This window comes from Loxodonta africana, chromosome 6, assembly GCF_030014295.1.
Source record: "Loxodonta africana isolate mLoxAfr1 chromosome 6, mLoxAfr1.hap2, whole genome shotgun sequence".
Classification (NCBI taxonomy): Eukaryota; Metazoa; Chordata; class Mammalia; order Proboscidea; family Elephantidae; genus Loxodonta; species Loxodonta africana.
The window spans coordinates 48,723,597-48,749,254 of NC_087347.1; the positions used below are offsets into that span (position 1 = coordinate 48,723,597).

General features: G+C 37.3%; 2 protein-coding genes across 2 annotated transcripts in view; one reads left to right on the plus strand and one right to left on the minus strand.

Moving 5' to 3' along the window:
• Positions 1 to 25,658, plus strand: part of BOLL (boule homolog, RNA binding protein) — a 66,411-nt gene that overhangs the window by 20,806 nt on the left and 19,947 nt on the right. Inside the window, 7 exon segments of the mRNA XM_064287441.1 lie at positions 3,473 to 3,600; positions 15,100 to 15,171; positions 15,353 to 15,380; positions 15,383 to 15,407; positions 18,863 to 18,869; positions 19,166 to 19,213; positions 20,005 to 20,133. Of these exon segments, the coding sequence (XP_064143511.1) occupies positions 3,473 to 3,600; positions 15,100 to 15,171; positions 15,353 to 15,380; positions 15,383 to 15,407; positions 18,863 to 18,869; positions 19,166 to 19,213; positions 20,005 to 20,133 (437 nt within the window).
• MARS2 (methionyl-tRNA synthetase 2, mitochondrial) overlaps positions 15,609 to 25,658 on the minus strand; it is a 54,869-nt gene continuing 44,819 nt past the window's right edge. Inside the window, exon 4 of the transcript XR_010322258.1 lies at positions 15,609 to 25,261. The gene's annotated coding sequence lies outside the window, so the exon portion shown is untranslated. The remainder of the gene's footprint in view (positions 25,262 to 25,658) is intronic.

The following is a 25,658-nucleotide window of genomic DNA, read 5'->3' on the forward strand; positions in this document are numbered from 1 at the left end:
ATATAATGCACTTCCGATCCAAATTCCAATGTCATATTTTAAGGGGATAGAGAAACAAATCACCAATTTCATATGGAAGGGAAAGAAGCCCCGGATAAGCAAAGCATTACTGAAAAAGAAGAAGAAAGTGGGAGGCCTCACTCTACCTGATTTCAGAACCTATTATACAGCCACAGTAGTCAAAACAGCCTGGTACTGGTACAACAACAGGCACATAGACCAATGGAACAGAATTGAGAACCCACATATAAATCCATCCACGTATGAACAGCTGACATTTGACAAAGGACCAGTGTCAGTAAATTGGGGAAAAGATAGTCTTTTTAACAAATGGTGCTGGCATAACTGGCTATCCATTTGCAAAAGAATGAAACAGGACCCATACCTCACACCATGCACAAAAACTAACTCCAAGTGGATCAAAGACCTAAACATAAAGACTAAAACAATAAAGATCATGGAAGAAAAAATAGGGACAACCCTAGGAGCCCTAATACAAGGCATAAACAGAATATAAAACATTACCAAAATGATGAAGAGAAACCCGATAACTGGGAGCTCCTAAAAATCAAACATCTATGCTCATCTAAAGACTTCACCAAAAGAGTAAAAAGACCACCTACAGACTGGGAAAGAATTTTCAGCTATGACATCTCCGACCAGCGCCTGATCTCTAAAATCTACATGATTCTCTCAAAACTCAACCACAAAAAGACAAACAACCCAATCAAGAAGTGGGCAAAGGATATGAACACACATTTCACTAAAGAAGATATTCAGGCAGCCAACAGATACATGAGAAAATGCTCTCGATCATTAGCCATTAGAGAAATGCAAATTAAAACTACGATGAGATTCCATCTCACACCAACAAGGCTGGCATTAATCCAAAAAACACAAAATAATAAATGTTGGAGAGGCTGCGGAGAGATTGGAACTCTTAAACACTGCTGGTGGGAATGTAAAATGGTACAACCACTTTGGAAATCTATCTGGCGTTATCTTAAACAGTTAGAAATAGAACTACCATACAACCCAGAAATCCCACTCCTCGGAATATACCCTAGAGATACAAGAGCCTTCACACAAACAGATATATGCACACCCATGTTTATTGCAGCTCTGTTTACAACAGCAAAAAGATGGAAGCTACCAAGGTGTCCATCAACGGATGAATGGGTAAATAAATTGTGGTATATTCACACAATGGAATACTACGCATCGATAAAGAACAGTGACGAATCTGTGAAACATTTCATAACATGGAGGAACCTGGAAGGCATTATGCTGAGCGAAATTAGTCAGAGGCAAAAGGACAAATATTGTATAAGACCACTATTATAAGATCTTGAGAAATAGTAAAAACTGAGAAGAACACATACTTTTGTGGTTATGAAGGGGGAAGGGAGGGAGAGGGTTTTTTATTGATTACTCAGTAGATAAGAACTGCTTTGGGTGAAGGGAAAGACAACACTCAATACATGGAAGGTCAGCTCAATTGGACTGGACCAAAAGCAAAGAAGTTTCCGGGATAAAATGAATGCTTCAAAGGTCAGCGGAGCAGGGGCGGGGGTCTGGGGAAAATGGTTTGAGGGGACTTCTATGTCAATTGGCAAAATAATTCTATTATGAAACCATTCTGCATCCCACTTTGAAATGTGGCGTCTGGGGTCTTAAAGGCTAACAAGCAGCCATCTAAGATGCATCAATTGGTCTCAACCCACCTGGAGCAAAGGAAAATGAAGAACACCAAGGTCACACGACAACTAGGAGCCCAAGAGACAGAAAGGGCCACATGAACCAGCGACTACATCATCCTGAGACCAGAAGAACTAGTTGGTGCCCGGCCACAATCGATGACTGCCCTGACAGGGAGCACAACAGAGAACTCGTGAGGGAACAGAAGATCACTGGGACGCAGACCCCAAATTCGCGTAAAAAGACCATACTTAATGGTCTGACTGAGACTAGAGGAATCCTGGCGGCCATGCTCCCCAGACCTTCTGTCGGCACAGGACAGGAACCATCCCCAAAGACAACTCATCAGACATGAAAGGGACTGGTCAGCGGGTGGGAGAGAGATGCTGATGAAGAGTGAGCTAATTATATCAGGTGGACACTTGAGAGTGTGTTGGCAGCTCTTGTCTGGAGGGGGGATGGGAGGATAGAGAGAGAGGGAAGCTGGCAAAATTGTCACGAAAGGAGAGACTGAAAGGGCTGACTCAATAGGGGAAGAGCAGGTGGGAGTATGGAGTAAGATGTATGTAAACTTATATGTGACAGACTGATTGGATTTGTAAACGTTCACTTGAAGCTTAATAAAAGTTAATAAAAAAAAAAATCAAAAAAAAAAAAAAAACCCAAACCCGTTGTTGTCCAATGGATTCTGACTCATAGTGACTGTCATGGATTGAATTGTGTCACCCCCCCCCCAAATTTGTGTCAACTTGGTTAGGCCATGATTCCCAGTATTGTGCAGTTGTCCTCCATTTTGTGATTGTAATTTTATGTTAAGATGATTAGGGTGGGATTGTAACACCACCCTTATTCAGGTCACCTCCCTGATCCAGTGTAAAGGGAGCTTCCCTGGGGTGTGGGCTGCACCACCTTTTCTCTCTCAAGAGATAAAAGGAAAAGGAAGCAAGCAGAGAGTTGGGGACCTCATACAAACAAGAAAGCAGCACCAGGAGCAGAGCCTTTGGACCTGGGGTCCCTACACCTGAGAAGCTCCTCTACCAGGGGAAGATGGATTACAAGGAATCTTCCTCCAGAGTTAACAGAGAAAGCCTTCCCCTGGAGCGGACACCCTTAATTTGGACTTATAACCTACTAGACTGTGAGAAAATAAATTCATCTTTGTTAAAGCCATCCAGTTGTGGTATTTCTGTTATGGCAGCACTAGATGACTAAGACAGCAACCCTACAGGACAGAGTAGAACTGCCCCATAGGAATTCCAACGAGCACCTGGTGGATTTGGCTGCCCACCTTTTGGTTAACAGCCATAGCTCTTGACCACTATACCACTAGGGTTTCCATAGTCTTCAAGTAATTTTAAATTATATAATTTATATTAGCAAAAATAATAACTTCACTGATAAAATCTTAAGCTGTTAAGCTATATGTTTCATAGTATTAGTGTTAGAATCTGAACTGGTGAATTTATCATATTCTTGATTGTCTTTTCTCTTTTATTCACCTTAAGGTAATTGAAGCCCTAAGGTAGTAAGTTTGAAAATGTACACTCAAAGATACTTTAACACGTGGAATTTAAAAAATACTCTTGTACCATTTCATTTTAACGTAGCCATAAGGTTGTTATGAGTCAGAATCGACTTGACAGCATCGGGTTTGTTTGTTTGTTTGTTTTGGTATAGGTCTGTTAAGATAAATATTTTTCCAAATAGTGTTCAGAAATTATATTTTAAAAGGTTAAATTTAACGTTTCAGTTGTGATTTTAATCTTTGCTTTAGGTTCCAGTATAATGCCAGCAGCTGGAACAATGTATCTAACAACTTCAACCGGATATCCTTATACTTATCATAATGGTGTTGCTTATTTTCATACTCCAGAGGTAACTTCTGTCCCACCACCTTGGCCTGTAAGTAATTTCATTTTAGAGGGATTTCTTTTTTTATACGGGTATTACTATCAAAATTTTTTTTAAGTATTTGTTTTTATTCTGAAATATTTAAGCAACAGACACATACAAATAATAACACCTGTGTACCTAACACCCAAATTTAACATATCAATATTTTGTCATATTTACTTATTTTAAGAGGGAGAAGAAATATGACAAATACAGGTAAAGTCTCCTTGTGCCCAATCCCTTACTCTCCCTTCCTCCTCAGGGGTAATCAGAATATATTTTCTGTCCATTTTATACGTTTTTTTACCAAAAATATGTGTATCCTTAAACAATATATAGTATTCCTTTGTGTGGGTTTTTAAGCTATGTAAATAATGTACTTTTCTACTCAGTATTATTGTGGGATTAAACCATGTTGATTCTCGTATATCTAGCCCACTTATTTAAATATTTTTAAATACTCTATAGTATAAGTGTTCTACAGTTTTTTACATTACCCTATTGTTGGACATTTTAAGTTTCTCCCCATATTTTTCTACAATCAAGGCTACCATGAACATCCAGACCTTTTGTGTACATGTGAGAGTTTGTCTCGGTCTTCAAAGTTTTTTGCCTATATTTCCTCTAAAAATTTTTTTAAAAATTATTTATCCTCTCACTAGTTCTTAAGTTGATATCTGAAATTAATCTTGTTTAAATAGTTTAAGCATATTGTATGTTATATAGACTTGCTTTAAATATATTTTGTCAAAACATATATAAACTAAAGATGCTCTATAATACATTGACAAAACTAGTCAACCAAATAAAACTTATTTTCCATTAGAAAGTTCCAGGCTTTATTTTTAAATTCAAATAAATGAGTTAAAATATGTCCTCTGGATAAAATAAGATACCATCTCCCCCTCAGTATTTCTTATACAAACTCTATTTGCTTTGTTCTCTTTGGACAGTTTTTTAACGGCATTGCCTTCTTGAATTGTCTGATGCCCTGGTGGTTTTTACATTCCACAGCAAAGCATTATAGCCAAGATTCAGAATAAGTGAGAAGTGTGCCTTTCTCTAGTAAAGGAGAAGGGTGATTGTGAAAGAATAGTTTAGAAAAGAAGAATGAGGCAGGGCCAAGATGGCAGAATAGACAGACGCTTCCGGCAAGCCCTCTTACAACAAAGACCCAAAAAAACAAGTGAAATGAGTATATTTATGACAAGCTAGGAGCCCTGAATATCAAAGACAAGGTTAGAAAACGAACTGAGGGGCAGGGGGACGAAGAGACGGTTCAGAAGCGGAGAGGAGTTACTGGACCGGAATCGCTGGGAGCCCTCAGGCACCATTCCCGGGAGTGGCTGTGGCAGGCAATAGCTTCAGCCGCAGTTAACTCAGGGAGAAGCAGCCAGCCACACAGCCTACTCATACCTCCAGAACTGGAGAATAACGGCACTTTCGGCAAAAGCTAAGTACTTGCGTATATTTTACTGCATCCCCCGCCAGCCCCCTGTCCACAAGCCGGCTTCAGCAGCTATTGATTTCCCTGGGCCTGAGATAGGCCCTGTTGACCGCCTAGAGCCATGCTCCAAGCCCTGGAGAAGGAATAAATTCCCAACGAGGGGAAAAGATAATTTGCCTGCTCCTCTAACCAGGGGAGCTCAGGACAGAAGCGGCTCCTGTCCAGGCATAAACAATCCATGGACTCTGAGTACCTTTACCCTCTGCATGGACCTGTGCGGGCCCTTGTTGGCAGACTACAACTGTTTCAGCTGTGCGGTGAAGGGGTGGGTTTTTGATGTTTGAAACCACTTTGCCTATTGAACAGGGTCCTTGCCTACCCACATCAGGGGCCTAAGGACTGGTGGCTCCACTCAGGTCACCCAGCTGCCCGTGACAGCAGTCCAAGGATAACTGGTATCTCCCAGTCCTTACAACGAAAAACACTGGATGACCTTGGTCTGTCTGTAGAACCCACCCACCTGTACACTGTAGGGAACAGGGACACGCTTTCCTCAGAGACATTTGGGGGACAATTGTCACCCCCTGCCTTGTTCAGAGCATGACCCCCTGCTGCAACCAGATACTGGTACTTACACCAATCACCCCTGCCCCTCTAAGACTGTAGGAGAGACCCCATACCACACACTTGATGACCAGCTCCGTGGACACCTGAGCTGAATTTATACAAGAAAAGTGAACGGACTCCTAGATATACCTGATAACAGCTCTACCCATCTGGGGACAGGACATTAGAACTCCAAAGGCGAAAATAAGCTAGCTCACTCAAGCAACCCATTTGGGCATATCAAAACAAAGCAAGAAGCTATGACACAGTAAGCAAACACAAAATAAACTAATACAATAACATAGATGGCTCAGGGTCAACAGTAAATATCAAGTCACATAAAGAAACTGACCATGATCGCCTCAACAAGCTCTCAAAACAAAGAATCAAGGGATCTTCGAGATGAAAGTGCCTTCCTGGAATTACTGGAGGCAGAATACAAAAGATAATATACAGAACCCTTCAAGATATCAGGAAGGAAATCAGGCAATACGCAGAAAAAGCCAAGGAACACACAGATAAAGAAGTTGAAGAAATTAAAAAGGTGATTCAGGAACATAATGAAAAATTTAATAAGGTGGAAAAATCATTGACAGACAGCAATCAGAAATTCAGATGATTAATAATAAAATTACAGAATTAGACAACTTGATAGAAAGTCAGTAGAGCAGAATTAAGCAAGTGGAAGGCAGAATTTGTGAACTTGAAGATAAAGCACTTGGCACTAATATATTTGAAGAAAAATCAGGTAAAAAAATTTTTAAATGAAGACAGCTTAAGAATCGTGGGGCTCTATCACGAGAAATAACCTATGAGTGATTGGAGTACCAGAACAGGGAAGGATAACAAAAAATACAGAGAGAATTGTGGAAGATTTGTTGGCAGAAAACTTCCCTGATATCATGAAAGATGAGAAGATATCTATCCAAGATGCTCATTGAACTCCACAAAACATGGATTTTAAAGAAAGTCACCAAGACATATTATAATCAAACTTGCCAAACCAAAAATACAGAATTTTAAGAGCAGCTAGGGATAAATGAAAAGTTACCTACAAAGGAGACACAAGAATAAGCTCGGACTACTCGGCAGGAACCATGCAGGCAAAAAGGCAAACGGATGACTTATACAAAAAATTGAAGGAAAAAAATTGCCAGCCAAGAATCATATATCCAGCAACACCATCTCTCAAATATGAAGGTGAAATTAGGGCATTTCCAGATAAACAGAAGTTTAGGGAATTCATAAAACCAAACCAAAACTACAAGAAATACTAAAGGGAGTTCTTTGGTTAGAAAATCAATAGTATCAGGTATCAACCCAAGACTAGAACACTGGGCAGAGCAATCAGATGTCAGACACGGAAATCACAAAAATAAATCAAGATAAAAAAACACTCAAAACAGGAAAACACTGAAGTCATTATGTAAAAGAAGACAAAATTAAAACAATAAAGAGGGACTAAGGAATGTAGTCATAGATCTTTCATATGAAGAGGAAGACAAGGCTATATAAAGAAATAAAAGTTAGGTTTAACTTTAGAAAAATAGGAGTAAATAATAAGGTAACCACAAAGAAGACAAACTATCCTATGCATCAAAATAAAATACAAAAAAAATTAGAGACTCAGCAGAAACAAAATCAACAAAAACGAATATGAGGAAAAGACAATATATAAAGATAATCTACTCAGCACAAAAAATTTAGTGGGAAACAGAAACAGTCAACAACGCACAAAAAAAGACATCAAAACGACAGCAAATTCATAAAAAAAAAAAAATTCATACCGATCCATAATTACACTGAATGTCAATGGACCAAATGCACCAATAAAGAGACAGAGAGTGGCAGAATGGATTAAAAAACATGATCCATCTGTATGCTGTCCACAAGAGACACACCTTAGACTTAGAGACACAAACTAAAACTCAAAGGATGGAAAAAAATAAGCAAACAACAATCAAAAAAGAGCAGGAGTGGCAATATTAATTTCTGACAAAATAGACTTTAAAGTTAAATCCATCATAAAGAATAAGGACACTATATAATGATTAAAGGGACAATATACCAGGAGGATATAGCCATATAAAATATTTATGCACCCAATGACAGGGCTGCAAGATGCATAAAACATACTGTAACAGCACTGAAATGTGAGATAGACAGCTCCACAATAATAGTAGGAGACTTTAACACACCACTTTCGGTGAAGGACAGGACATCCAGAAAGAAGCTCAATAAAGACATGGAAGATATAAATGCCACAGTCAACCAACTTGACCTCATAGACATATATAGAATACTCCACCCAGCAGCAGCCAAGTATACTTTCTTTTCTAGTACACATGGAACATTCTCTAGAATAGACTACATGTTAGGTCATAAAGCAAGCCTTAGCAGAATCCAAAACATCAAAATATTACAAAGCATCTTCTCTGACCATAAGGCCATAAAAATAGAAATCAATAACAGAAAAAGCAGGGAAAAGAAATCAAACACTAGGAAACTGAACAATACCCTGCTCAAAAAAGACTGGGTTATAGAAGACATGAAGGATGGAATAAAGAAATTCAGAGAATCCAATGAGAATGAAAACACTTCCTATCAGAACCTTTGGGACACAGCAAAAGCAGTGCTCAGAGGTCAATTTATGTCAATAAATGCGCACATACAAAAAGAAGAAAGGGCCAAAATCAAAGAATTATCCCTTCAACTTGAACAAATAGAGAGCAATAAAAGAAACCGTCAGGCACCAGAAGAAAGCAAATAACAAAAATTAGAGCAGAATTAAATGAAATAGAAAACAGAAAAAAAAATTGAAAGAATCAACAAGACCAAAAGCTGGTTCTTTGAAAAAATCAACAAAATCGATAAACCACTGGCCAAACTGACAAAAGAAAAACAGGAGAGGAAGCAAATAACCCAAATAAGAAATGAGACGGGCGATACTACAACAGACCCAACTGAAATTAAAAGGATCATATCAGATAACTATGAAAAATTATACTCTAACAAATTTGAAACCTAGAAGAAATGGATGAATTCCTAGAAACACATGACCTACCTAAACTAACACAAACAGAGGTAGAACAACTAAATAGACCCATAACAAAAGAAGAGATTGAAAATGTAATCAAAAAACTCCTAACAACAACAACAAAAAAAGCCCTGGCCCAGACGGGTTCACTGCACAGTTCTACCAAACTTTCAGAGAAGAGTTAACACCACTATTACTAAAGGTATTTCACAGCATAGAAAAGGAGAGAATACTCCCAAACTCATTCTATGAAGCCAGCGTATCCCTGATACCAAAACTGGGTAAAGACACCATAAAAAAAGAAAATCACAGACCTAGATCCCTCATGAACTCAGATGCAAAAATCCTCAACAAAATTTTAGCCAATAGAATTCGACAACATATCAAAAAAATAATCCACCATGACCAAGTATGATTCACACTAGGTATGTAGGGATGGTTCAACATTAGAAAAACAATTAATATAATGCATAATATAAATAAAACAAAAGACAAGAATCACATGATTTTATCAATTGATGCAGAAAAGGCATTTGACAAAGTTCAACACCCATTCATGATAGAAACTCTAAGCAAAATAGGAATAGAAGGAAAATCCCTGAACATAAAGGGCATTTATACAAAGTGAATAGCCAACATCATCCTAAATGGAGAGAGCCTGAAAGTCCCTTTGAGATGGGGAACCAGACAAGGATGCCCTTTATCACCACTTTTATCCAGCATTGTGCTGGAGGTCCTAGCCAGAGCAATTAGGCTAAGTAAAGAAATAAAGGGCATCCAGATTGGCAAAGAAGAACTAAAAGTATCTCTATTTGCAGATGACATGACCTTGTACACAGAAAACCCTAAGGAATCCTCCAGAAGACTACTGAAACTAATAGAAGAGTTCAGCAGAGTATCAGGGTACAAGATAAATATACAAAAATCAGTTGGATTCCTCTACACCAACAAAAAGAACATCAAAGAAGAAATCACCAAATCAATACCATTTACAGTAGCCCCCAAGAAGATAAAATACTTAGGAATAAATCTTACCAGAGATGTAAAAGACTTATACAAAGGAAACTACAAAACACTTCTGCAAAAAACCAAGAGACCTACATAAGTTGAAAAACATACCTTGCTCATGGATAGGAAGACTTAACATTATAAAAATGTCTTTTCTACCAAAAGCGATCTATACATTTAATGCAATTCCAATCCAAATCCCAACAACATTTTTTAATGAGATGGAGAAACAAATCACCTACTTCATGTGGAAGAGAAGAGGCCCAGATAAGTAAAACATTACTGAAAAAGAAGAACAAAGCGGGAGGCCTCACCCTACCTGATTTTAGAACCGATTATACTGCCACAGTAGTCAAAACAGCCTGGTACTGGTACAACAACAGATGCATGGACCAGTGGAACGGAATTGAGAATCCAGACATAAATCCATCCACATATGAGCAGTTAATATTTGACAAAGGCCCAAAGTCAGTTAAATGGGGAAAAGACAGTTTGTTCAACAAATGGTGCTGGCATAACTGGATATCCATCTGCAAAAAAATGAAACAAGACCCATACCTCACTGCATGCACAAAAACGAGGTCAAAATGGATCAAAGACCTAAATATAAAATCTAGAATGATAAAGACCATGGAAGAAAAAATAGGGACAATGTTAGGAGCCCTAATACATGGCATAAACAGTATACAACATTACTAACAATGCAGAAGAAAAACTAGATAAGGGGGAGCTCCTAAAAATCAAAACAGCTATGCTCATCCAAAGACTTCACCAAAAGAGTAAAAAGATTACCTAAAGTCTGGGAAAAACTTTTTAGCTATGACATTTCCGATCAGTGTCTGATCTCTAAAATCTACATGATACTGCGAAAACTCAACTGCAAAAAGACAAATAACCCACTTAAAAAATGCGCAAAAGATATGAACAGACACTTCACTGAGGAAGACATTCAGGCAACTAACAGATACATGAGAAATTGCTCATGATCATTAGCCATTAGAGAAATGCAAATCAAAACTACAATGAGATTCCATCTCACTCCAACAAGGCTGGCATTAATCCAAAAAACACACAAGAATAAATGTTGGAGAGGCTGTGGAGAGATTGGAACACTTCTACACTGCTGGTGAGAATGTCAAATGGTACAACCACTTTGAAAATCAATTTGGCGCTTCCTTAAAAAGCTAGAAATAGAACTACCATAGGACTCCTTGGAATATATCCTAGAGAAATAAGAACCTTTATACAAACAGATATATGGACACCCATGTTCATTGCAGCACTGTTTACAATAGCAAAAAGATGGAAGCAACCAAGGTGCCCATCAGCAGATGAATGGATAAATAAATTATGGTATATTCACACAATGGAATATTACACATCGATAAAGAACAGTGATGACTCTGTGAAACATTTCATAACATGGAGGAATCTGGAAGGCATTATGCTGAGTGAAATCAATCAGTTGCAAAAGGACAAATATTGTATAAGACCACTATTACAAGAATTCAAGAAATAGTTTAAACAGAAAAGAAAATATTCTTTGATGGTTACAAGAGGGGGGAGGGAGGAGGGAGGGAAAGGGGTATCCTCTAGATAGTAGATAAGAACTACTTTACATGAAGGGAAAGACAACACACAATACAGGAGAGGTCAGCACAACTGGACTAAACCAAAAGCAATTTTCTGAATAAACTGAATTCTTCGAAGGCCAGCGTAGCAAGGGTGGGGGTTTAGGGACCATGTTTTTCAGGGGACATCTATGTCAACTGGCATAATAAAATCTATTAAGAAAACATTCTGCACCACACTTTAGAGAGTAGCATCTGGGGTCTTAAATGGTGGCAAGCGTCCATCTAAGATGCATCAGTTGGTCTCAACCCACCTGGAACAAAGGAGAATGAGGAACACCAAGGACAGAAGGTATTACGAGCCCAAAAGACAGAAAGAGTCACATGAACCGGAGACTACATCAGCCTGAGACCAGAAGAACTAGATGGTGCCCGGCTACAACCAATGACTGCCCTGATGGGGAACTCAACAGAGAACCCTTGAGGGAGCAAGAGAGCAGTGGGATGCAGACCCCAAATTCTCGTAAAAAGACCAGACTTAATGGTCTGACCGAGACTAGAAAGACCCCGGAGGTCACGGCCCTCAGACCTTCTGTTAGCCCAGGATAGGAACCGTTCCCAAAGCCAACTCTTCAGACAGGGATTGGACTGGACACTGAAATAGAAGAAGATGCTGTTGAACAATGAGCTTCTTGGATCAAGTGGACACTTGAGACTATGTTGGCATCTCCTATCCGGAGGGGAGATGAGAGGGCAGAGGGGGTTAGAAGCTGGCGGAATGGACACGAAAAGAGATAGTGGAGGGCAGGAGCGGGTTGTCTCATTACAGGGAGAGCAATTAAGAGTATATACCCACTGCCGTCGAGTTGATTCCGACTCATAGCGACCCTATAGAACAGAGTAGAACTGCACCATAGAGTTTCCAAGGAGCGCCTGGTGGATTTGAACTGCCGACTTCTTGGTTAGCAGCCATAGCACTTAGCCACTATGCTACCAGGGTTTCCAAAGAGAGTATAGCAAGGTTTATATAAATTTTTGTATGAGACTGACTTGATTTGTAAACTCTCACTTAAAGCACAATAAAAATTTTAAAAAAAGAATGCACAGACACATATCGAATCAGGAAGGAGTACATATCAAGTTTAGGATCTGAAAATTGATATTCTTAAAGTTATTCATGCCCACATACACCTAGAAATTTTTACGATCTACCCAGTGTACCTTGGTCTAGGATATATGCCTAAATCAAAAAAAACCTAAACGTGTTGCCATTGAGTCGATTCCGACTGATAGCCACCCTATAGGGCAGAGTAGAACTGCCCCATAGCGTTGCCAAGGAGCACCTGGTGGATTCAAACTGCCGACCTTTTGGTTAGCAGGTGTAGTGCTTAACCACGATGCCACCAAGGTTTCCAGGACATATGTCTAGAAGTAAAATTTCACATTCATCTTTGGCTAGATGTCAAATAGCTCTTCAAAATATACCAGTTTACACTCTTGCCATCAGTTTTTATGAACTCCAATTTTCCCATAATCCCTGCCAACACTTAAAATTATCAGCTGCTTACATTTTTGTCAATGTTATTATGAAGTGGTATCCTGTTTTAATTTTTATTTGCCTAAATATAAACACTGGTAAGGTTGAACATATTTTCATATACTTATTGGCCATTTGAGTGTCTTCTTCAGTCACCTACCTGTTCATTTCCTTTGTGCGTTTTCTACTGGGGTCTTTTTCTTGAGTTCGTTATATGAATTTTGTGGTTAGAAATTTCTTCTTCCAGTTTGTATTTTGTCCATTAACTTTGTTTATGATTTTTTTTTTTGTCATACACAAGTTCTTTGTTCTAATGTTAACAGATGTGTTAATGTTTTCTTTTGTGGTTTCAGCTTTTAGCGTCTTGTTTAAAAAATTCTTCATTACAAGAATATAGATATTCTCCTATATTTTATTTTTTAAAGTGCTGAAGTATTTCTGCTTTTCACATTTAAATCTTATATCTAGCATTTATTCTTCCTTTTTCTTACTGTTTGAAAATGAATTCTGTCACATACCAAGTTTCCATGTGTGGAGGTCTCTTCCTAGGTTCTCTGTTTTGCTCCATTGGTATATTTGCTAATTCTGCCCAATTCTATTTTAAATACTTTGGCTTTATAATAAATCTCAAAATCTGGTAGGACAAATCTACCAACTTTGTCCTTCTGTATGAGTGTCTTGTCTATCCTTAAGACTTTGCTCGTAAGTATAAATTTTGTAATTAAGATTGTTCAGTTCTGTGGAAAGCTCTTGTAGAGTTTTATTAGAATTTCATTAAGTATGCAGATTAATTTGAGACATTGGGATATCTTTACAGTATTGAATCTTCCCATCCATGAAGATGATGTATCGCTCCCATTTATTTAGGTCTTTTATTTCCATCCAAAAAAGCTTTCTTCTCTATAAAAAAAATTTGACACATCTTTTTTTTGATTTATTATTAGATACCTACATTTTTTGTTGCTTTTATGAATGGTGTATTTTTTAAAATCACATTTCCTAGTCAGTTGCGACTGGTGTATCCTAATGCTGTTGATATTTATATATTGATACTTTATCAGCAACCTGCCAAATTCTCTTTTAAACAATCATTTATGATTCAATATACTTCTGTTTCTTTTTTTTTTTTCATTTCTTTTCCCCTTGGGTTATCACAATGACAAAGTTTCTTTGCATCTTGATACTGTTCTTAAAAAGGTAACAAGTTCAGTGATTCATTATTAAGCTTTATATATATATATATACTGTAGATTTTGAAGATAATCAGGGTTTCTTAATTTTGGCACTATTTACTTTTTGGGCTGGATGATTCTTTGTGGTGGGAGGCTGTCCTGTGCATTATAGGATGTTTAGCAGTATCCCTGGCTTCTGCCCACTAGATGCCAGTGCATTCCCCACAGGTGTGACAACCAGAAGTGTGTCTCAACATTGCCAAATGTTCCCAAGGGGGCAAAAAAATCACCACTGGTTGAGAATTACTGCCCTAAATTAATTAAGGAAGTTATTTTGTATTTTGTTTGCCAAGAGGATTTATCATTAAAGAGTATTAATTTTTAAAAAATGCTTTTTCTGCATCTGCTAAGATTTTTTTTTCTCTTTTAATCTGTTAATATAATAAAAGGTCACTTGTGTTACTTTACTACTTTGAATAATCAAGTGTTACATGGTTCTTCAGACATAGATGTATTATAAGCTTTAGGGGATGAGTAACTCATTTAAATGTCAAATTAATAAACAGCAGAAGTTGACAAATGTTTCTATATATAATGTGTTTGCTTTAATTAAATGTGTAAGAAGGGAATACGATGTTGATGATAAAAATTCATAAATAGTGGGAAAATCAGATGTGATTTTTATTCATTCAGTTCTAAATGCTATTGTAAACACTAAGTATCTTCTGCTGCCCTCCACTCTGAAAGTAGGCTGTCATCCTATGTCCAGCAACCATTTTCCTCTAAATTTTCTCTTAGAACCATGTTTTCAGAAAACATAGAACACTTTGAACAAAGTTTTTATAATCTTTGGAGATGATAATTGTATTTCAGTATAAAAGCAACTTTTTTGGTGGTTGTTTTAGCATGAGAATGGAAATGAGACCCCTTAGAAGTAGGATGCTGTGATGATTTTAATAACAGACTTTAGTATTTTTAATAAAATCAGTAAGAGATAGAAAAATAAAATTTCTAATCATAAACCGCATGTTGACTGGGCTTAGGAAACCAATTTGAGATCAATTTTACTCTGAGTTATTTTAAGGAATTTTTGCCTGAAATAATTTTCCTATTTTTCTTTCCTCTTATAGTCACGTTCTATATCTAGTTCTCCTGTGATGGTAGCTCAGCCAGTTTATCAGCAACCTGCATATCATTATCAGGTAAACATTAAATTAATATTAAAATACTATTTTAAACTTTCAGGGAGGTTTTTTGTTTTTGTTTTGTTTTTTATGTTTTTTTTAACTCACTTTATTCTTTCTCATGCAAACCATCTACTAATTAAAAAGAGATAGTTAAGCCTTAATAGCACTTTTTTTAATTTTTTCCCTTTTTTCTGAGGGAGCTAGACAATGCCATCCAAGAAAATGGACTGTTTGCTTCCTTTCACCAAATGGCTAACATTTCATCTAAAAAGTCTATAGCAATAATTCCTAAAGTAAGATACAGGTATTGTACCACAGGGTGATTTTTTAATGTTAGTGTCAAGATTATATCAGTTCCTTATTGTTTTTTTTTTTTAATTTAATATAATGTCAATATAAAAAAAAAAAAAAGATTTTTTCTTTTTTAAAATAAGTAATATATTACGGTTTGTTATATATTATGACAGCCTCTTTTAGTTAACCAGCACTCTTCATTATTTCTGGTAGGAGATTGGGGGAAAATGAACTTTAATGCCAGACCACTTTGGTCTGTAGCAGGAATGAGCAAACTATGGCCTGCTGGCCAAATCCAACCTACAGTCTGTTTTTTGTAAATAAAGTTTTATTAGAACATAACCGTGTTTGTTTACATATTGTCTGTGGCTGCTTTTGTGCTATAATTTATATAATATTTTGTGCTATAATGAGTTCAGTAGTTGCAACAGAGATCTTATGGCCTGAAGCCTAAAATATTTACTCACTGACCCTTTACAAAAAAAATTTGCCAACCTCTGGTCTGTAAAATTCAGAGGTAAAATCACATTTTTTCATAGCCCCTGGAATAGTGGCAAAAAAACAAACCCATTGATGTCAAGTTGATTCTGACTCATAGTGACCCTATAGGACAGAGAAGAACTGCCCCAGGGGTTTCCACGGATTGGCTAGTGGCTTTGAACTGCCAGCCTGTTGATTAGCAGCTGAGCTGTTAACCACTGTGCCACCTATTTCTGTTTCTTTGTATTTCTTTTTGAACTTTTAAAATAGATCCATATGAAATATTAAATTAAGGTTACTGGAATTCTTTTTACTATTAGACTAGGTTTTGTAGAGATCAGTTATTTTTAAATTCTAATGCTGTGCTAAGTAAAAACTAGTGTTTCTTTTACTTACTAAAAATGAAAGCAATATAAATTATATTTATTTAAAATATAATGTAGCATGACTTTTCCTGAGGTGTCTCAGAATTTCAGCAGAGGCCACAAATAAAGACTGAGAACATTAAGTACCAAACCATTTATTGACAAGCTAAAAAACTGTGAAACCACTTTCAGAACATTTAGCTCATTGCCCACCTTGAGCACATATAAGGGGAGGCTGAGACTGATGAGGGAGATTGGTAGAGAGGCTTCTTTAACAAGACAGTTGTTAGAATGCTGTGACATTTCTCCTCCTCCTCAACTAAGTGAACAGGATCTCGGAGAATGACTGAGAGAGCTTGATACCTGTCCCATGGAATTTGAGGAATGTTGGAAATTGGACCTGGCCTCCGCCTAATTTAGAACTCCAAAGAGGAAAGGCTACAGTAGGAATGAGTTGAACTTCCATGTTTCCCCAGAGCAAGATGTGAACCTCACAGAAGAGACTCTTCCCAAAAACTTTAAGGTGACCCCAACAGAGAATGAATCTGTGTGAGATGGACTTCTAGAATCAAAGGCTAAGGGAGAATTGTAATTGTAGTAAGGAGTTTCCAGCAGGGAGATCACTAAAGAATCTACCGAAGTACCCTAACTAGAGAGTCAGCATTTGGAATCTGCCACACTCAGAGAGTGATCTGTACTAGTTCTTATCCAGGGGCAAGGAAGAACAGCTCAACAGAGTGCTTTTAGGTGGCAGCGGTGAGAAAGAATAAAGTTGCCGTTTGTACCCTACTGAGACCAGATCATCTGTTTTGATAAACATACAGGATGGCTATGAGTTTTTTGTTTTTCATAGTTCACTTTATAAATCAGATGTATTCTGAAAAGTGCCTAATAAAGTTTTAATTTTATACATTGGCTTTGGTTTTCTGCTTTACACATATTACAAAACTGGAGGTGTGTTACCTGGATATACTGAGGAAAGAGTTTGTCCAGTTAATAACATATCAATATTTTACAATATAAGAAATGTCACTTCACATATTTTTTCCAAGTTATATGTTCACTATCATTCTGCCCTTAAAATTGCTATTTAATAAGAATCTTCCTTTGCTCTTTCTTTTATACAAATTCTAAGATTGATGGTTTTATCCATTTATATTAGTCAAGCAGGTAACAGATGGTTTAATTAGTATTTATCTCCATATTATTTCTTTGTACATAGTGATTTTATTTACCTAACAAATCCACATAATCTTTTTCAAGTTTTATATTAAAATATTTTCTTAAGATATATTACACAGACATATACTTTACATTATCTTGGTCATCATTATAACACATGATATCATCAGTTAGCCGTTAAAGTGGTTAGCACTAAATTAGCCATGAGTTGGTTTAGAAGGTAGATCTATGGGGTATTCTTATTCCTTTTTTTCTGTCTTTTGACTTTTATAATAAAAAAAAAAACTTTATTAAAAATAAAAAACATTAATGAAAAGTATACTCACTTAAGAAATAAAGTCTATCTTTTTATATTATTATCTTACAATAAGTACCTTAAAAAGATGACCCTCTTCTTTTTAAATATAATTCACACACCATAACAATTCACCTATTTAAAGTGCACAGTTCAGTGGTTTTTACTGAGTTGTGTAATCATACCGCAATCAATTTTAGAACATTTTTATCACCTCTTTCCTCCCACAAAAAACCCTTACCCATTCATTAGCCATCATTCCCCTTTTCCTCCCACCCCCATCCCTAGACAACCACTAATCTACTTTCTATATTTAAAATTTGCCTATTCTGGACATTTCATATAAATGGAATCATACAATATGTGATCTTTTGTGACAGGCTTCTTTCACTTAGCACAATATTTTCAGGGTTCATCCATGTTATAGCATATATCAGTATTTCATTACTTTTTATGGCTGAATAATCTATTGTTTAGATATACCACATTGTATTAATTCATCAGTTGATGGAAATATGGGTTTCCAATTTTTGGCTATTATCAATAATGCTGTTGTGAATATTAGTATTCAAGTTTTTTGTGTGGACATATGTTTTCACTTCTCAGGTATATACTTAATGGAATTGCTAGATCATATGGTAACACTCTGGTACCCTTTTGAGGAAATGTCAGACTGTTCACCAAAATGGCTACACTGTTTCACATTCCAACCAGCAATATTTAAGTTTCTCATTCCTCCACATCCTAGCCAATACTTGTTATTATCTTGTTATCAGTCTTTTTGATTATAGACATTCTAGTGGGTATAAAGTAGTATCTCATTATGGTTTGATTTGCATTTCTTTGATGGCTATTGATGTTGAGCATCTTTTCATATGCTTATTGGCCATTCATATATCTTCTTTGGCGAAATAGCTGTTCAGAACCTTTATCCATTTTTTAATTTGATTATTTGTCTTTTTTTTTTTTTTTGAGTTGTAAGAGTTCTGTATGTATTCAGATACAAGTCCTTTATCGGATATATGATTTGCAAATAATTTCTCCCATTCTGTGGATTGTCATTTCGCTTCTTTGATAGTGTCCTTTGCAGCACAGAAGTTTTTGATTTTGATAAAGTCCAATTTATTTTTTTTCTTTTATTCCTTGTAATTTGGGGCTTATACATTAAGAAAAAAAAAAATTTTTTTTTTCCTAATCCAAGTTTACAATGATTTATGCCTGTTTTCTTCCAAGAGTTTTTTAGTTTTAACTCTTATAGGTGTTTGATCCATCTCGAGTTAATTTTTGTACATGATTTGAGGTATAGGGATCCAACTTAATTCTTTTGCATGTGGATATCCAGTTTTAACGCTTAATTTTTAATCTGGGTGTGTGTGTGTGTTTTTCATTTTAGGCCCCTGCACAATGTCTACCAGGACAGTGGCAGTGGGGTGTTCCTCAGGTAAATATTAACTTTCAGTATCTAATTTAAAATACCTTTTTTCATTGTGTTTCTGAAGACTACATGAATTTAAAGTCAGGTGAACTAGGTTTGAGACATTCCTATTTATTAACTGTAATACCTTGGGAATTCATTTAATCATATTTCTCAGTTTCCTCATTCATTAAATGGAAGTAACAATACCATACTTTTATAAGTGTGCTTGCATAATTTTTGTGAAGATCAAATGAGAATACTTAAAATGTAAATGAAAGCATTTTATAAATGAATACTATATAAACATAAAAAACATACTTTTTTACTATTAGTATTATTGAAAAATTTAGTATTTTTCTAGGCTCACTTTAGATTTTGCTTCAGTTTGACTTGTGTACCTATTCCATTTCCCAACTATTGATAACAAATAATATACCATCATAAATTATTGTTTAATGACATTATCTCATTTCCATAGGAAGTCACAATTAAAGCTGAGTGCACAAATGTCTGCTAGTTTACACCTTTTAATGGTGATGTTAATGTTTCTGGAGTTATTTTCTGAATTTATATATGAGGTTCTGAGGCACTAGGAACTTTTAGTATTTACCAATGTTGAAGTTCTTTAATGACATATATACAATTAGAATTTATAACACCTGAATTCCTAGTCTGTTACTAGGATACTCCTATGCTGTCCCTGAGAAATGAACTTTTAAAAAGTATGAAACAAACAAATATCTGTTGGGTAAGTTATTTGGTTTAATAGAAATAACAGCTCATATTTGAATTAAGAGTATGGTTTTGTGTTTTAGTCACCTGCTTCTTCTGCTCCATTCTTATACCTACAACCTTCTGAGGTTATTTATCAGCCAGTGGAAATTACACAAGATGGTGGATGTGTTCCTCCTCCACTATCTCTGATGGAAACATCAGTTCCAGAGGTATGTACTAGTCTTTAAATTGCTCTGTCACTAGCTCATCTTCACGTTTATTTTTTGCTTTTTTTATTTGTTCAAAACCCTTTTTGACGTTGCTTCACATGTGAGTTATTCAGATAAATCTTCCCCTTTGCGATATATAAGGATGCTTCACCTCAGACTTCTTCACTTTAGTTCTAAACCATTCCCCAAATCAACTGGTCACTAGCCTAATCCCTGACCCTCTCTCCTTTAAATAGCAAGATACAAAATTCTTTACTGTCTTCTGGGTTTACCTGTCATTCTGTATTGTTGCTAACATTCTGTCAATTAAAAGCTTGTAATAAGTCAAAAAGGAAAAAAGTGTTTTCTATTCTTCCTACAAAAATTTCAATCAAATTTATTTTATAAATACAAACTGTAAATCTCATCTTCAGTGTCTGACTTTTATTCCTGAACCATCTATATGCCAGGAATTATGCATGGTATGTTTTAAACCAGTGTTGTGAAAGATTAGGAAATTAGTACACACCTCTCAATTTTAATATATTGTATTCTATATTGCTGAAAATTTATAACATAATTTTGTTCTGGAACAATAATTTCCACAGTTGTTCAGTTTAAGTTTTATTTAAATGAATTTTAATATATACCATCAGTACTTTAACTAGAATTCCTCCATTCTTTCTCCTCCCCTTCCGCATTATCACTTTGTTGACTGGATCTGCAAGTAGTCTTTTTCTCTAGAAGGCTTATAGTGCTACAGTCCCCTAGTTCTTATATGCTTAAGAGTGTTTGTTGCCTGTATACCTGAAGGAAAATAAGGCTAACTGTAAAATAGTTGCATCGTACTTTTTTCCCATAGCATTTCTAGTCCACACATTTCTGGCACTGAATATAGCTGTAAAGTTGAAGCCCCCATTATACATAATTTGCCCCTATTGTACATAATTTGCTTTTTCTACCTGAGTGCCTGAAATGTCTGCCTTTACCTGAAAGTATTTCACCAGATAGGTGTTGGTATTTATCAATCTGTATAATATTTTTCCTGGGACACAGTTTGCCTTATTCTTCCTGGGACTCAGTTTTTCTTTTTCATTTTGAGTCTCCTTTATTTTGGGATGGCTTTTTTCTTTTTTTCTATTAATGCTTTTAGAAAAAAATAAAGTATTCCAGTTTGATTTCTTCTTCATGAACGCCAGTTATGCATACGTTAGATGGCTTTTGTTTTTCATGTTTATCATCTCTCAGGTAATTTTTTCTTTGACAGCATGCTTTTTAATGTCGTTTTATATGCTTTTCAAAGACTATCTTCTATGACTATGAGTGTATTTTTGGTTGTGTTTAGTCTACTTTTCATTATAACTAATGAGGCTTTCATTTCTGTAATAGTTTTATCTTTCTCTTGCTTTTTATCTCAAGCTCTGCCACCTTGCTTTTCATTTCTTCCTGTTGTCTTAAAATCTCTTTTTTGTGTTCATTTTTAGAGTTCATGTTATTATACCTTGTTTAATATTATAAAGAATTATATTTATCTGAACTTTTCCTCTATTTTCTGGGATACTTCCTCATATTTTTCTTCAGCTTTTTGCTCTTTCCTTGATGGAGGTGGGAGAGGATGGAAAGAGGCAATATCCATGCTTAGGTTACTTGATTGTTCATTCCCCTCTTTAAACCAAAAAATACCCAAGCGCTGTTGAGTCAATTGTGACTCATGGCAACCCATGTGCAAAGTAAAACTGCACTCCATGGGGTTTTCATTGGCTACAACCTTTCAAAAGTAGATTGCCAGGCCTTTCTTCTGAGGAGCCTCTGAGTGGGTTTGAACCTCCAACCTTTCAGTTAGTAGTCAAGCACTTAACTATTTGTGCCACCCAGTAACTCCTAGCACCTTGTGTTGTTGTTGTTCTTGTTAGGTGCCATCGAGTTGGTTCCGACTCATAGTGACCCAGTGTACCACAGAACAAAACACTGCCAGTCCTGCATCATCTTTACAATCGTTGTTATGCCTGAGCCCACTATTGCAGCCACTGTGTCAATCCATCTCGTTGACACAGTACTTTTCAACTGACCCCATACTTTACCAAGCGTGATATCCTTCTCCAGGGAACTGATCCCTCTTGACAACATGTCCAAAGTATGTAAGACACAGTCTCGCCATCTTTGCTTCTAAGAAGCATTCTGGTTGTACTTCTTCCAAGACAGATTTGTTCGTTCTTTTGGCAATCCATGGTATATTCAACATTCTTCGCCAACACAATTCAAAGGCATCAATTCTTCTTCGGTCTTCCTTATTCATTGTCCAGCTTTCACATGCATATGATGCGATTGAAAATACCATGGCTTGGGTCAGGCGCACCTTAGTCTTCAAGGTGACATCTTTGCTTTTCAACACTTTAAAGAGGTCCTTTGCAGCAGATTTGCCCAGTGCAGTGTGTCTTTTGATTCCTTGACTGCTGCTTCCATGGGTGTTGATTGTGGATCCTTGACATGCATGTCTGTCAGTTTGTCATATTGTGAGGGCTTGCTTGTTGCTGTGATGCTGGAAGCCATGCCACCGGTACTTAGATACCAGCAGGGTCACCCACGGAGGAAAGGTTTCAGCTTAGCTTCCAGACTAAGGCAGACTAGGAAGAAGGACCCAGCAGTCTACTTCTGAAAAGAATTAGCCAATGAAAACCTTATGAATAGTAGCACCTTATAGGAGACAATTATTATTCTTTGACACAACTCCCACCAATGCTCTAATTCTCTACTACCTTTCAAAGTCAAGCTTTTTGAAAAAGTAGTCTATGTTCAGGAGCCCTGGTGGCGCAACAGTTAAGCATTTGGCTGCTAGGAAGGTCAGTTCTTCAAACCCTCCAGTGGCTCCATGAGAGAAAATACCTGGAGATCTGCTCCTGTAAAGACTTATAGCCTGGAAAACCCTATGGGGCAGTTTTTCTATGTCATATAGGGTTTCTATGAGTCGGAATCAACTAGACAGCAGACAGCAATCTACATTCACTACCTCCTCAATACCCATTCACCCTTCTTCTGCTGAAGTCTGCTTTATTACCTCTCTGCTGAAACTGCCTTTGATAAATATTCTCAATGGCTTCCTAATTGCCAAATACTTTCCCTTCTTTTCATCTTACTTGACTTCTCAGAGACATTGGTATTGATCATCCTCTTCGAAACTCTTGCTGCCCTTGGTTTCCGTGATATTGGTCTCTTCTGGCAATCATTTTACCTCCATTTATTTTTCTTTGTAAGCCAATCTTTTGTTCCTTATGATTTCATATTTCTCTATTTTTTCACCCTATATACGATGGCAGTGGGTTATACTCACTCTGTTGTTATCAACCATACCCATATCTCTAGCCCCAACCTCACTCCTGAATTTTAGATCTGCACTGTCCAATACATGTGGCTATTGAGCACTTGAAATGTGCCAGTCCAAATTGAGATTAGCTGTAAGTGCAAAATATACACAAGATTTTGAAGATGTGGTATGAACAAAATATAAAAATCTGAATAATTTTTATATTGATTACATGTTTGTCTTAGTCGTCCAGTGCTGCTATAACAGAAATACCACAAAGAGAATAACAAAGAGAAGTTTATTCTCTCACAGTCCAGTAGGCTAGAAGTTTGAATTCAGGGTGCCGGTTCCAGGGGAAGGCTTTCTGTCTCTGTCGGCTCTGGAAGAAAATCGTCGTCATCAGTCTTCCCTTGGTCTAGGAGTATCTCAGTGCAGAAACCTCAGGTCCAAAGGACGCACTTTGCTCCTGGTACTGCTTACTTGGTGGTATGAGGTCCCCAACCTCTGCTTGCTCCCATTTCCTTTTATCTCTTGCAAGATAAAAGGGGGTGCAGGCCACACCCCAGGGAAAATCCCGTTACATTGAATCAGGGGCATGACCTGGGTAAGGGTGATGTTACAATCCACGCTAATCCTCTTTAACATAAAATCACAATCACAAAATGGAGGACAACCAGAGAATACTGGGAATTATGGCCTAACCAAGTTGATACACACATTTTTGCGGGGACATAATTCAATCCATGACATTCCACCCTTTGGCCTCCAAAAAATCACCTTCTTGCAATATGCAAAACATATTCATCCCATCATATTATAGCAAAAGTCTTAACTCCAAGTCCAAAATCCAAAAATTCCTTTTCATATGTGAAATCTAGAATATAAATTATCTGCTTCCAAAGGTACAATGGCAGAACAGGCACAAGCTAGACATTTCCATTACAAACAGGAGAAACTAGAGGAAAAGAAGGGATAACAGGCACAAAGGAAGTCATCAGAACACATTTCATTAGCCCTCAAGGCTTTGAAAACAATCATCTGTTCTCTGAGACAATTTACACAATGGCCCTGCCCTCTAGACTCTAGATATTGGCCACATTCTCCAGATTCTGAGTGGAGGCTCCTCAGCCCTGGGCTTCAGCTCCACCTTCCAGGCACACTGGGACGGCAATTCTGCTCCCTTGACTTTAGGTACATCATTCTCCTAGTCAATCTGAGTGCCGACTCCACCTTTAGAAACACCAGAGGCCACGGCTCCACCCCTTGAAACTCCTGAGGTCATGGCCATACCTTTTGAGATTGAGGCAGCTCAGTTTCTTGTGTTCCTTGCCTCTTCAGCTTCTGCTTCCTGGTTTCTTGGCCTCTTGGCTCTTGGAGCCTCATGCCTGCATCTGCCCTCCTGAGGCAAGTGTTCCAAGGCTCTGTAGCTCCACCAGTAAGTACCTGGAGGCACCCCAGTCCGCCAGTAAACTTTGGCTAGAAGGCACTCAGTTGTCTCGCTCCATGGGTCAGTAAGCCTAGCTCCACCAGTAAGTGCCCAGAGGCACCCCACTCCGCCAGGAAGCCTTCTGTGCACAGGTACTCTGTGGGTCGGCTCCAGCACTGTCTGGCACTGGTCTCCTGGTTCTGCTGCTGCCAGTTCACTGCTGCTGCCAGTCCTTTGCCACTGTTTGTCACCATCTGCATCTTCTCAGTGTTAATAGTTCTCCTCACTTCCTTCTGAGTTTTCTATCCATTCACAGTTTCAAAATGGCTTCCACATTTTAGGTATCTGGTAGAGCAGCACCCCATTCTCTCGATACCAAATGTCTTCGGCCAGGTTCTCTAGAGAACCAAAACCAGTAAAGCCTGTAAATATATATAGAGAGGGAGATTTGTATCAAGGAAATGGTTCACCCAATTGTAGAGGCTGAAACGTCCCAAGTCCATGTATCAGGATACAGGTTTCTCTCAATTCACATAGCCGCAGGGGCTGGAGAAGATTGGCAGGTAGGAGAGCCAGGCTCCTGCTTTCAGGCTCTGAAGATTGATGAATTCCAAGATCTGCAGATACACTGATAGCTCAAGTCCCAAAAGCTGGAGGTCAGACAAAGAGGAGGCAGCACAGGATCCAGAGTGGGCAAAAAAGCCAGAACGTCTGCTTATATTTCCCCCAAGGAAAATCCCTTTCAATTGATTGGCTACTCGCAGCAGATTCAAGTCATGGGAGTGCTCACATATTAACACTGAGAATTGTGGCCCAGCC